At 32.2% G+C, this 13,707-nt stretch overlaps 2 protein-coding genes across 2 annotated transcripts; one reads left to right on the top strand and one right to left on the bottom strand.

The window, feature by feature from the left end:
- Positions 1 to 8,255: 8,255 nt before the first annotated feature.
- On the bottom strand, positions 8,256 to 10,297 carry LOC109186629. The gene is made up of 3 exons (XM_019336698.1): positions 9,989 to 10,297; positions 9,811 to 9,888; positions 8,256 to 8,517 (listed from the first exon to the last, which is right to left on the bottom strand). Exons 1-3 carry the CDS (start codon positions 10,151 to 10,153, stop codon positions 8,488 to 8,490), a joined length of 273 nt encoding a protein of 90 aa, XP_019192243.1. The 5' UTR covers positions 10,154 to 10,297; the 3' UTR covers positions 8,256 to 8,487.
- A 1,486-nt stretch (positions 10,298 to 11,783) lies between these two features.
- On the top strand, positions 11,784 to 13,690 carry LOC109186624 (multiple myeloma tumor-associated protein 2 homolog). The gene is made up of 4 exons (XM_019336691.1): positions 11,784 to 11,931; positions 12,357 to 12,446; positions 12,640 to 12,907; positions 13,247 to 13,690. Exons 1-4 carry the CDS (start codon positions 11,889 to 11,891, stop codon positions 13,545 to 13,547), a joined length of 702 nt encoding a protein of 233 aa, XP_019192236.1. The 5' UTR covers positions 11,784 to 11,888; the 3' UTR covers positions 13,548 to 13,690.
- The last annotated feature ends 17 nt before the right edge of the window (positions 13,691 to 13,707 follow it).

Below are 13,707 nucleotides of genomic sequence, written 5' to 3'. Positions count from 1 at the left end.
TGTACACCAATCATTAGTGACCAATTCAATTATCTATATTCTTTTAATTGGTTGCAAATGGGATATAATTCTATAATGTTGTATATTTGTTCTTGTAGATACTAAAGTGGGGTTTGGTTCACCCAACAAAAATATTGTAGCCTCCCATATTGTTTTATGTGTTGTCTTAACAGCCATACACATGGAACTCACAAAGAGCTTTCGTATTTGCATACATCAACTCTTGTTTGACTAGGTACTAGGAGGATAAAGTATGTTGGTTGACTACTACTTTTGTCATGTTCACTTTGTTCTTTTTTGGAAAGGTAAACTTAATTAATCGGTGTTTATAAGTTATTTTCAATGTAATTAATGTAGTCTTTAATTTGTTTTTAAAAGGGTTGGTGATGCTCAACTCTCTTGTTGGTAACCATTTGGAACAAATTAATTTCCCTCATTTGTTTTTCCATACTAAATTATTTTTAGTTTTAGATATATAAATTTTAAAAATTATTAGTAATATTATTGCTATTTTTTTTGGGTAACATGAGAAACCTGTGGTTATTATCCGATAGTGAACGCTGCGGAACGTTATGCTGTGAGCAAGGTGGACACGGTTCTATATTCATAATTTCTATACTGTAGATTTATAATTTATATACTGTAGATTCATAAAATTTATACTTTAGATTCATAATTTCTAAATTGTAGATTCATAATTTATATACAATAAATTCATAATATCTGTATTGTAGATTCATAATTTCTGTATTGTAAATTCATAATTTCTAAAATGTATAGTTATCAAATTATGAACATATAGTTCTCTGATTTGTGAAAATAGAGTTTAACAATTGGAATCTAAAGTATAAATTTTATGAATCTACAGTATAAAAATTATGGATATGAAATCGTGCCCACCTTGCAAGGTGGGCACGTGCTCAGAGCATAATTTGCCTATACATTTCACCCTACATATGACAATATGAAAATTATGCTTATCACACTCAACCACCTTTTTGGACCATTATTTATTGTTTCAAATATTGTTCTTATTATTATTAGGAATAAGGGTCAAATAGGCCACTGAACTGTACACCACGTTGCAATTAGGTCTAAAATGACCTGTTTACCTAATACTCTGCTGACGTGGAGGTTGCGGATTTTAAAAATTATTTTTAAACAAAAAATTAATTAAAAAAAAAAAAAACAGAACTGCCGGAGACAAAATCGTCTCCGGCCGTTCTGTTTTTTTTTTTTTTTTTTTTAATTATTTAATTTTTTGTTTAAAATTATTTTTAAAATTTCCAACCTACATAGCAGGTAAATAGGACATTTTAGACGTAATTGCATAAATTTGTGTAGTTCAGGGACCTAATTGCATCTTTTTTGAGTTTGATGGCCTAATTGTAATTTGGTGTGCAGTTCAGAGGCCTATTTGACCCTTATTCCTTATTATTATTATCGTTATTAATGTCATAGTTATAATTTATAAAGAAGACATTATATAGTTTTAAAAATAAAATGCAATCAGCTAGTATAAAAAATTATTGTAAGCTACGTTTTATTACCAAATATATATCCAAATATTTGTAAAGAAATTTATGGTGAGAAAAGCGAAAGGGGCGGAAACCGCTGCTCGGATATCATGTGAGTTATTTAATGAAGAAACAGTACCGTATATCTTACATACACTTAATCATATGCACTATTTGTCCTTGTCCCCCGGCCCTCTATGTATGTCAATGTCATTAAAGTAATTTATTAATTGACATGTACTCTCTACCCTATCCTCATTATATATTATACAGTAATATAACTAACTACCTTCAAATGAAGCAAACATATATTGTTATAAACTATTGAGTTAACTTCCGATTTAGTTCTCGATTATGATAATGGGAGTATTTGATAAATGGCGGTTAGCTGATAGCTGAATTGAGTTAGTAGGTATAACTAATTGATAGTATTAGCTGTTTGTAAAAAAATATTTGGTAAATTAGCTGTTAGCTGTTAACTAATTACATAAAAATGACTTTATCAAAAAGCTACTTTGAATAGCTTTTTGAATTTTAGCATTTTAGAGCAAAATATTGTTATAAAAAGCTAAATTAATCAAACACTTATGTTGATTATTTAACCAAGTCAAACAGTTAATAATGGTCAAATAAGTCAAAATTGGTTGATAGGCTAACTATTTTACCAAGCAGGGCCAATATATTTTAAAATTTAATGTCCAGGTAATAATTTGATTATATTTTGTTATTGACGATTTTGGTGATATAGTTTAAGCAGTGCCAAGTAGCTTGTAGCTCCATGACATTTCTTTGACTTTCTCAAATAGGAGGTCACAATTTTGAACCCTAGTGGAGGTATTGACTCTTTGTATTATAGAGTTAGTAGTACTAAAAAATATAGTTTAAGCAGCCCTACCTTTGTTATAATTGTTTATGTGAATGATTAAATTATTAATTAAGATCTAGCTAAATTTTAAAACGAAAGAGGATAACCTAACCCCAATCAAGTTGTTCACACAGTTAACTTTATAACCTCATGATTTCAAGCTTGATTCTGATCATATGGGAGTTGTCTATTGTCTTGCCTTATATTATTGGTTTGAGCGTTAGTGTTAGTTGTACTTTCAGATAGATCGATTTAGAATTGACACCTATGAATTGAAGAAAAGCATAGCTTACCATATTTTTGCCTTTTTACATGCATGCATTGTCTCTATTGAGTTTTGCCCACGTAAAGTTCCTCCATACAGTGTTACAAACGTACCACTGCCTCTTCCATTACTTTCGTTGCAGTGCTTCGTACAAATGTACAATTCAAACAAACGTTGTTGCTTTGAAAACGATAACTCCTAATTTGCTTTATTCAATTCATTATATTGTTTTCTTCTAACTATGCATCGTTTACTTTACTATCATATATATATGCGTACGTATTTTATATTTTTCATAACACTAGAATACTAGATGCATGTAGTGTCTAATCTAAGGAGAAGTTGTACGTGGTTCATCAATCATTATCCGATCCAGTTAGCATTTTGTTGGGTACTAATAAAGAGAGAATAAAAAAAAAAAAAATAGAAGTTACTCGCTCTTAGATTATCTAGTAATTAATTCGTTTGTTAGTTACTGTTTAAATTTAGAGAAAATTACACTTTTGGTCCTGTGATTATTGTGGTCTTGTTAATTTGAGTATTTGACTTTAAAAACTATCAATTTAGTCCCGTAACTATACAATTTTTAACACATTTGGTCCTCTCGGCCAAATGTTACCGGAAAACATAATTCCTTTAAAATTGTTTATTCATGAGGGTAAAATGGTCATTTTAAGTTAACAAAAAAGGGGAAAGCTGGTTCTCCGACGATCTCTCTCACTTGATTCTCCAGTAGGCTCCCTTGGCTTACGAACACGACGGATTCCTGAATCACAGTCTGCTTCAATCTCTTCTGTCCTTCTTCTTGAATCTTTCTTGCTTGTATTCTTCTTTCTTCTTGCTAGCATCCTTTCTTGTGCGAGAATGCATGGTGGGTCTAAGAATGTTGGTGGAAACTCGTCTCTGATCTCCTCTGTTTGGGCCTGAGCTTCAGCAGACCTCTACGCACTCCAGCTTTTGTCGACATAATTGAAGAAGTAATGATACTTCAACAATTAATTTCCCTACAATTTATAGGCTTGATTTGTAATGAAGTTTTGTCTTTTTGAAGTGTATTGAATTTTGCAAAACAAGGTGGCAGCACATCAACATAGCAGCGTGGGTTTTAAGTGTCTATATCATTATTTCATAAGTGGAATATTACCCACTTCCCTCCACATGGTTTGATGTCCGCGTATCCGAATATGCAACAGTTCTGCCGCAATACTCAAAGCTCCGAATGAGGAAATTCTCGCTGCAATTTCGGCCAATAGTTGCGTCTCGCTGCATTCCGGCCAACAGGGAAGAAGAAGAAATTGACTTGAAATTACCATTTTGCCCCCATGAATAAACAATTTTAAAGGAATTACGTTTTTCCGGCAACATTTGATGACCGGCGATTTGGTCGGGAGGACCAAATGTGTTAAAAATTGCATAGTTATGGGACTAAATTGATAATTTTTAAAGTCAAATACCCAAATTAACAAGACAACAATAGTCACGGGACCAAAAGTGTAATTTTCTCTTAAATTTATAAATTAGTTAAATGATCAACGCGATAATTCATTCGTGTTATAGTTTAATCTGAACAACTCAATGGATCTCGTCTATAAATTACCTTGTGTAATATATTTATCCGTTCGTTTTTGTAATAAGTTGTTGACAAGTAGTATATAGGGTTACGCTTGCCAAGCCTACAAGTCATGTAGGGTTACGCTTGCCAAGCCTACAAGTCAAACCCTACAAGCGTCGCTTGGGTTCTTACTTTTTCTGAACTTGTCTATCATCGACAAAAGTTAAAGCAAAAAATTAATTTTTTTTTCATATGGCATTTAGTATCCTCACCATAGTGTGACTAATTTAGATTCAACTCAAATCGTGTTTGTAAGGTTTGACTCTTACTCAAGAGACAACCTGACTCAAAGTTTTTTTAAAAAAAACATGGTGAACCCTTTAATTTAAAGCATCCCCATTGACTATTTTTGAGGTTTTTTTTTTGGGGGGGGGGGGGGTGGGGGGAGGGGGAGGGGGAGTTCATATTGTTAGTTTGGAGTTTTTTTTTTTTTTTTTTTTTTTCATAATTGTGGCAGTTTTTTTTTTTTTTTTTTTTTTTTTTTTTTTAAGATACTTGTGTGCTCAACGGGCACGTTAGGGTCATCGCCAACTAGTAACAATCGAAATTTTTTGTTTTGTTTTTTCTTTCTCTTTCTTTGTTGACTCTTATTAAGTTGATACAAATTCATGATATATACGCTTATTATTACAAGATTATTAATAATTTAAAAAATAAAATGCAAAGTCTAGTGTACTTTCAGTTGCCAAATCTCATTTAAAGTTGTCCTATCACATTAGTTACGGCACCAGGAGTACTTGCAATATAATTATTCAATTATTATTGACGCGTTAAACATTAATCTCAATGATGATAATCATGTTGGCTCTCCAGATCAGATTAGGCAGCCAATTGTACATTTGTACCTTACAGAATTTTGTGTGTGTATATATATATATATATATATATATATATATATATATATATATATATATATATATATATATGTCCACACCAATAATATGGTTTTCAAGCTAAAATGTTTGAGAACTTTTAACTTTAGGTTATAAAGTTGATCCCATCGAAAATAATTTATGTTGAAATATCATGTCTGTTTGTATAAATGGTGTTTTATCTCTTGACTATCTAAATTAAGCACAAATCAATAGTACTCAAAAAAAAAAAAAAAAAAAAAAATTAAGCACAAGTCCGAGTCCATAACAAATTGTCGAGCTGATAAGTTTGAGACCCTTTGACTTTTTTGGTCTCTTGTGGAAAAGTGTAGCCAAGACCTCTTTAACATGGAGCTGAGACATGATACACCCTACAAGAATTATTGAACCCTCAACTTTGCAGTTGCATTAGCAATTCGCTTATCAACTGTTGAATTAAAATCTTTATTTTGACTTTAGATTATGAAGTTGATTTATAAATATAAGATCTCAGTTAGAGAATATCATATTGTTATATAAATAACATTTTTATCCTTTAACTTTCTAGATTAAGCTACGAACAATAAGGTGTGAGATCGGTAATAATTTATTATTTGTACCTTACATAATAATAATTAATTAATAATTCAATTCAAAGGGGGCAAACATTTAACAAACATTTGTAGATTGTCATCTGCAGTTTCCATGCACAAGTGAGATCCAATGTTTGTGTGTGTGTGTGTGAAAGCAGTGAAGGACATTTGGAACATGAAAGTTTAAGAAGACAAATAGAATGGGGTCATGGCAGGGAAATAGGGAATCATATATCAACTTTAATTTTATTTTTTTTCTTCTTGGTATCACTTTTTATTCACAAAGCTTCAATTCAATCATAGCTAAAATTGGTGAGTCCAAGTGTTTGTTGAAAGTTGGAACAATGCAGGGTGAGTTTTGGACTAGTGGACAAAAATCATGTGACATAGATAACCCGATCTATTCGGTCCAAAAGAGATGCTCAAGTGAGTGAAATATGATTTGTGGACTATATTATTCAGGGATGTAATTTATCTAGTGTGCATCTCAAAAAGTGATTGTCACAAAAAAAAAAAGAAAAAAAAAAGAAAAGGATAACTCTATATATATATATATATATATATATATATATATATATATATATATATATATATATATATATAATGTATATTTATTTTATCAATTTGTAGTAAAAATCAATCAATATAATTATTTATTAATTAATATTTCATTTGATCTTGATCTGACCCATCTCACAGATAAAATTCATAAGACGGTCTCACACAAGTTTTTTTCATAATATTCAATTGAATTTAACTTTATATACATTTCAAAAGTGTAGATAACAGTGAAGTAATTCAAATTAAATGTCTGAAATAGTATTTACTTCACCTACTCATTCAATATTTCAATGGGGAAAAGAAGACATTTCAACAGTTCTGTACTTAAATTAATACGGAGTAAATTTTTTTTTTTGAAAGGTAATACGGAGTAAATTTGATTTATGAGCAACTTTAAAAAAAAATAAAAAAATATGACAGGTAAGTTCAAGTACAACAGTTTTGTACTGAACTTATAAATTTCTATTAGGTGCAAATCTTACCTGCCAAAATTAAATTAAATTAAAATTTTTTTAAAAAAAAGGAAATTTTTTTGAGACCTTCTTTATGGAAAGCAAGAGTGATGTTATCAAATTACAAGGTATTTGGCACTATCAATTTACAAATATTTAACTATGTATATGCATTATTATGTTAAATTTATCTTTTAATATTCATTTTCTTAGAACATCCCATCAAATAAAATTTTTGGCACGAGTTTTTTGTGGACTAGCTTGGAAAGGAAAAACAAAACCCAAATATTTTGTTGACGCACTATTAGGCGAGCGACTTTCCCTCACCTTTTTTTTTTTTTTTTTTTTTTTTTTTGGGTCTAAAAAAATGTGCAAAAACCAAACACATGTTCAATTTCAAATAAGAACTAGTAGTCCCATAAGAATGTACAGACTAATCTCATCCGTCCTTCTAAATTGATCAAAGACTAAAAATTAATTTAAAAAAATAAAAAAAAATACGATGACCGTTTTTAATTACGACGGTACATTTGAAAACTAATAGTGCACACACATGAGTGCACTATTAAAGATCTTGAGTACAACATCAAATATTTCCAGACACACTATGTAGCATTTCTGATCTAAATATCCCGTCGTAATTACAAAAATGACACAACATTTTTTTCTTAATTTTTAATTCTTGATCTTTGATAGACTGTTGAGATTAGTTCACACATTCTCACAAGACTGCTAGTTCATCTGATCCTAATTCTATACATATTGATGGAAACTTTAGCTGATCCTTCACTCGTGCAAGAAAGCAGAAGATTTTGGTAGGAATAATGATGAGATTATCAAACATCATGGTTATATTTAGGTTATTTGTTAATGAGAAGGGGCCAAGGGGGCAAGAATGTGTTTGCATGAACTGGATGGTCTTGTCCTCCATGATTTATGAAGACAGCAGTTAGGGCACATGCAAGCTTGACATTTCCATGATTGAAGTAGGGAAAACTACAGTGTTAATTAATTAATTAACCCAACAATCTTCATCATTGCTTACCAAAAAGATGATAAGATAACAGTTTTATAACAGGTAGTGTCAGGTAACCACCATTCATAATGTCCCCCCTTTGGACATGAAGAAAATTGCATAATATTAACAATGTAGATTATTAGGGCTTGACTCTTGATGTTGGTGTATGCCTTGCGTGTCATTAAATCAGACTTATTTGTTTAAAGGAAAAAAAATGCCTATAGTCGTCTTCCTTCATCGGCCGTAGCCGTTCTGCCGAACAGTCACGGTTGTCCGTGAAGAAGACAGCTAACGACTGTTCAGTGCAAACACTCGGTGGCTGTTTTTTTTTTTTTTTTTTTTAATAAATAATATTTTTAGTTTTTAATAAATAAAAATATTTGTTTAAAAAAATAAAATAAAATAAAAAGAACATGTGTCTACCGCATAGATTTAACCTGATAAACAAGTCAATTTAGACTTAATTGAACAATTTAAGTACCACTCTACAACATTAACTTGATGGCACTGACAAAACAAGCAAATATCAAACAGACGTTTATTAAAGAAGTAAAATGGAACTACATACAGTCTAGCGCACAGCGAAACACACACGGATGCATCCAAGATATTAACAAGAGCCACAACATTCTGTACAAGGGCACACACCTTTTGGAAGTTCTATGCATTTGCATAATATATACATTTTATTTTGTTGCGAGTTCTTGAAAGCAAGAGTTTGACAAGTCATTGGAGGTAAGTAGGCAACCCACTTCAGATCTTCCCAGCCTCTTCTTCAGCTATCTGATAAAGAAAAAGACTAAAAGTAAGCAAACCAATTCAACCCAGAATGGTGAAGAGAAGTACAATACAGCAGACTATCGAGCTGTGTATCTAGATCTGTGGCATACTGGATAAACAATTTGATAGCTTTCTGCATTTAACATTTCGTTGTTAAGGATTCCTAACATCCACTCTTGTTTAAAAAATACTTTTAAACAAACCAAAACTAATAAGTAACCATTAAAAATGCTCCAACGAGAACAAACCTTTAGTCATGCTTAAAGAAATACAGATAAACCAGGGCTCATCTCAGAAGCCCAAGCAATGTACTTAGCCCATTTTAAGGAACTAGGCAAATTATATTGGGGACCACGAATAAATAATCATTCTTAGTGTACTGAAATTAAAGTTCATTTTTAGGTAGTATACTTAAGAATAAACCTTCAAAAAATGACACTTCAGTATATTCAAAATGAACATTATGTCAGTGTTCCAAATGGACCATGTTCCATGGTATAATCATTGAATGAATTAAATCTGGCTAATCCAAATCCATTTGGAATTGAACTTATAAAAGAGAAAGGAATCAAATGAAACAGAACATGAGAATCCAAGACAACTCCAAAATGTCACTCTCACACACTGACACACATGCTCTACCTACAACCATTAGCCCATGGACTTTATATGGGACTTCATCTTCTTGATCAGGCTAAAGTCTCCATTAATGACTTCTAAGAAACTCGACCATGTACCTATCTCCTCTTTTTTCCATGGACTTTATATGGGACTTCATCTCCTCATCATGCTAAAATCTCCATTAATGACTTCCAAGAAACTCAACCATAACAATCACAACAAAAATAGTAGAACCATCAACCAATTGACTTGGCCTAAATGACCCAGAATTTTTTCCTAAATATCTTATTTATTCTATTTATTTGTTTAACCTATGCCTCTTATTATTATCTAAACATAAGTGCTTACTGCTAGTAACCTCAGGTTCAAAACCCAACACTAAGCAAGTTGTTTACTAATCACATGATTACAAGTTCAATTCCCACTTGTTATTAGCCTTTTTAGTTTGAATCAATCATCGAATAACCTAAGTGGTTGATTTCCTTATAATCTTTTACCGACTAAGTAAATATGACGGAGTTTAACCCCTTTACCATCGTCCTCAAATAGTAATTGCGAATTTACTTGATACTCAAAAAGAATTGAGATGAATAAACTAGAAGGAAAACAAAAATTAAAAATACTGCACAGAAAAAAATAATTTTTGTTCCTCAAGCAGCAACAATGGATCCGTACCTTCCCCGATTTCTCGCGCTCAGCTTTCTCTTTCTCGGCTTTCTTCTTCTTCTTCTCCAGCCTCTCCCTCTCCATTTTCTTTACCAACCAAACATAAATAACAGAAATTTTGAGACATAAACAACATGTAAGGATAGATGAAATTAAATACTGAAAGCAGAAGAGAGAATCTATCCACCTGGATATAGACGTTCTCCTTAGCACGCTCCTCTTCGCTGAGGATCCGACCCGTGCTGTCGCTGAAGTATCGGAGCCCCGAGAGGGATGATCGTCCAGCTCCAGATGGTGTGCCTTCCATCAAACCACGAAGTCCAGTGCGCAAAGCCAAAGATCTCATAGACATATCTTCTTCTTCTTCTCTGATGATTACTGATTAGGAGAGAGTGTCACAGTGACGTGGACGGCCAAGTCAACGAAGCTGGGGAAGGTGCATTTATAGGCGCCGCCATACGAGAGGCGGTGTTAGGACCGGGTTACCGGGTTCTGGAATCTGGATAAGATTAAACTCTGTATCGTACCGGTTCTGCAAAACCGGTGAAGGTTCGAGAGCCTGCACAATGTATGCCTTCCACGTAAGGCCACTATGCAAATTATACTACTCTCTCCCTCCCATTTTATATGTAGAGTTTGATTAACAAAATTTGATTGAAATTATTTATAACTTAATTTTTTATAATATTAAATTTAAAATTTACATGTAAAATTTATATACTATTCTTTTTGTCTCATCAGAATTTAAACATATAACTTTTTATTTAGAAGAGTCATAGAAATGTCATTGAATTACAAATTATTTAGTGATAATAATATAATAATAATAATAACAACAGATATTTAATTTATTAACTAAAAATATATAATATATTAATTGCTATAAATACATAATATATTAATTACATATAATAATAATTATAATAAATATATAATTTATTAATTAAAATTACACAATATGTTAATTGTAAATATTTAATTTTAATATTATATTAAATCAAATTGTACAATATAAAATGGACCATGATATATGATATACCAATTTTATTTTTTAAAACAAAGTTATCACTTCAATTGGAGCGTTATGCTTTGCAACCGTGTGCACCATGCATGCACACGGTTTTAAAAACGACGTCGTTTTGACGTCCAACTTAAAAATTAAAAAAAAATTAGTTTCAATTGTCGTTGATGGCGTTTTGTTGTGCACAATTTGCACTATATATCCATACCTTCATAAATATACATTCAGAATTGCATAATTACACATCCATAACTTCATAACTATACATTCAGAATTGCATAACTACATATCCATAACTTTATAACTATATATTCAGAATTGCATAACTACACATCCATTAACTTCATAACTATACATTCAGAATTGCATAACTACACATCTATAAATTTATAATTATACATTCAGAATTACATAACTACACATCCATCACTTCATAACTATACAGTCAGAATTGCATGCATAACTACACACCCATAACTTCATAACTATACATTCAGAATGTGAAATTATAATTTCATAACTATACATTCAGAATGTGAAATTATAACTTCATAACTATACATTGAGAATTGCATGCATAATTACACATCCATAACTTCATAACTATACATTCAGAATTGTATAACTACACATCCATAACTTCATAATTATACATTCAGAATGTGAAATTATAAAATTATAAACATATATTGTTTACGTAACTAACGGCAATTAAAAATAATTTTTTTAAAAAATAAAATGATGTCGTTTTTGTAATTGTGTGCACCAGCCTAGTTGCACAGAATAATTTGCCACTTCAATTTTAATGGATTTTTTTGTTTTAATTTTCTTTAATGGATTTTGGGCTTTTCAGTTGACTGGTCCAGTGGGCCATATGCTGGCCTGGAAACCGGGTCCATCCAGGAGTAAGATGAAAATGTAGGGACTTTATTGTAAATTTTCAGATTGAGTTCTATTGGACAATCATTGGAAGACTCAGCATTCAATTGTGGCAGCTATTTGCAAATCGGGAACGGAATCGCAATCGAAATCGCGCTGACGGCGAGACAGTGAGGCAGGGAAGAATATGTATCATCCGACTAGAGGTGGTGTTCGCGGTGGTCGCGATCGTAAGTTCTCCCCTCTCTTCAATTTCATACTTTCATTACCGCAGTTTTAGGGTTTCCTTTCGTATACGCGTAATACGTCTACTAAGGACTAATCTATGCAGAAATTCGTATAAGAAATTCCTAAATTTGTTAGCTTTACCTGTTTATGGATCTGTACTTGATTCATTACCGCTTAATTTAGTGAAAATTACAGAAAATAATCTACTGGATGTAATTGTGGTGTCGTTAGGGTTTAGAACAAAGGTTTTTTTATGGAGTTTAACTAAGATATGTTAAAGTGGCTGTTCTTAATGTCTGACAAGCCATTGGAGCTAATTTCTCTTTATAGTTCATGCTAATAGACAATTGTAACTTATGTAGTTTGTGTAAGTTTGATTTTGCATTCAACATGGATTATGTGATTAATATTTCCTCTTTTTTTGCAGAATTTGCCTGGGATGATGTAAAAGTTGATAAACATCGTGAAAACTATATAGGCCATAGTATCAAAGCACCAGTTGGAAGATGGCAGAAAGGTATTATTGTGTACTTAATTTGTATTTGTACAGACAACAACGAAAGAGCTACTGATGTATTGATGTTATTGCGATGCTCTGTGATATCCTCCTTTTTGCCTAGCTTTAACGCTATACTGTTTCTTTTCTTCTATCTCCTATTGTTGTTGTTCTTTTCAATTGATCTTACTTTTTATTTGACCTTATTCTACAGGTAAAGACCTCTTCTGGTATGCACGTGATAAGAAATCTCAACAATCAGATATGGATGCAGCTAAAGAAGAGATACAAAGGATTAAGGAAGAGGAGGAGCAAGCCATGCGGGAAGCTCTAGGCCTAGCTCCTAAACGTGCTACCCAGTCTCAAGGTAACCGACTAGACAAGCATGAGTTCTCTGAGCTTGTGAAACGAGGCTCCACAGCTGAAGACCTGGGAGCTGGCCACGCTGAAGCAGCTCGGGTTCATGGCCTTGGGTTTTCTAAGTAAGTTTAAAATGTCTTATTAGAGAACTTATTTTGTGAATCTGAGAAGTTGCATTTCTCATTGCAGAAACTGTTAATTATAAGTGTCTGTCAATCTGTCATTGTTTTTATGTTTCTGCTTGCATCTCCCACTTCTTGCCCTCCTAGGGTAGGCAAAGCAAAGAAAACGAGTAAATTTTGTCAAATGAACCGTACGTTTTTTTTTTTTTTTTTTTTTTTTTTTTTTTTTTTTTTTACATAGTTAAGAGGAACAATGGTATAAAATATCACTTGCAATAAAATTAGATATCTCTCTGTTTTTTTATTGCTCACTCAAACTTGTGGAACTTGGCTGTGCAGAGTGCCTCAACCTTGGAAAGAATCAAGTTCACTGTCCAATCTTCCATCCAGTGAAAAGATGGAGCCTTCAGGAAACACAAATGTGCAGAGGCCCGAGGCGCCCACTAGAAGCGAGCAAGAAGGCTCAGATAATGAAAGAAGCCAGAAGAAGAGAAGACGCGAAGAGAAGAAACACGAGAAGTATGATAGGCGAGAGAAACAGGAGAAGCATGATAGGCAAGAGAAGCGACATTCTCGTGACTCGGATGAAAGGAGGAAACATAAGAGAGACAAGGAGAAGAGAAGACATGATTCTGATTAGCTGGCCTTTGAATATGTATCAACTATCATGTACTCTTGTGGATGTGATTCAAAAGTTGCTACTGTTATTTTACTGGAAATTGATTCTGAATTCTTGCATATGATGATGTTGGATGTTGGTTAATATATGATGTTATTCATAGAGTTCATAGCAAATGATA

The sequence above is a fragment of the Ipomoea nil genome, unplaced genomic scaffold (assembly GCF_001879475.1).
Source record: "Ipomoea nil cultivar Tokyo-kokei standard unplaced genomic scaffold, Asagao_1.1 scaffold1407, whole genome shotgun sequence".
In the NCBI taxonomy this organism is placed as follows: Eukaryota; Viridiplantae; Streptophyta; class Magnoliopsida; order Solanales; family Convolvulaceae; genus Ipomoea; species Ipomoea nil.
Note: the sequence above shows the minus strand (reverse complement) of the source record. Positions and strands in the feature narration are given on the sequence as shown.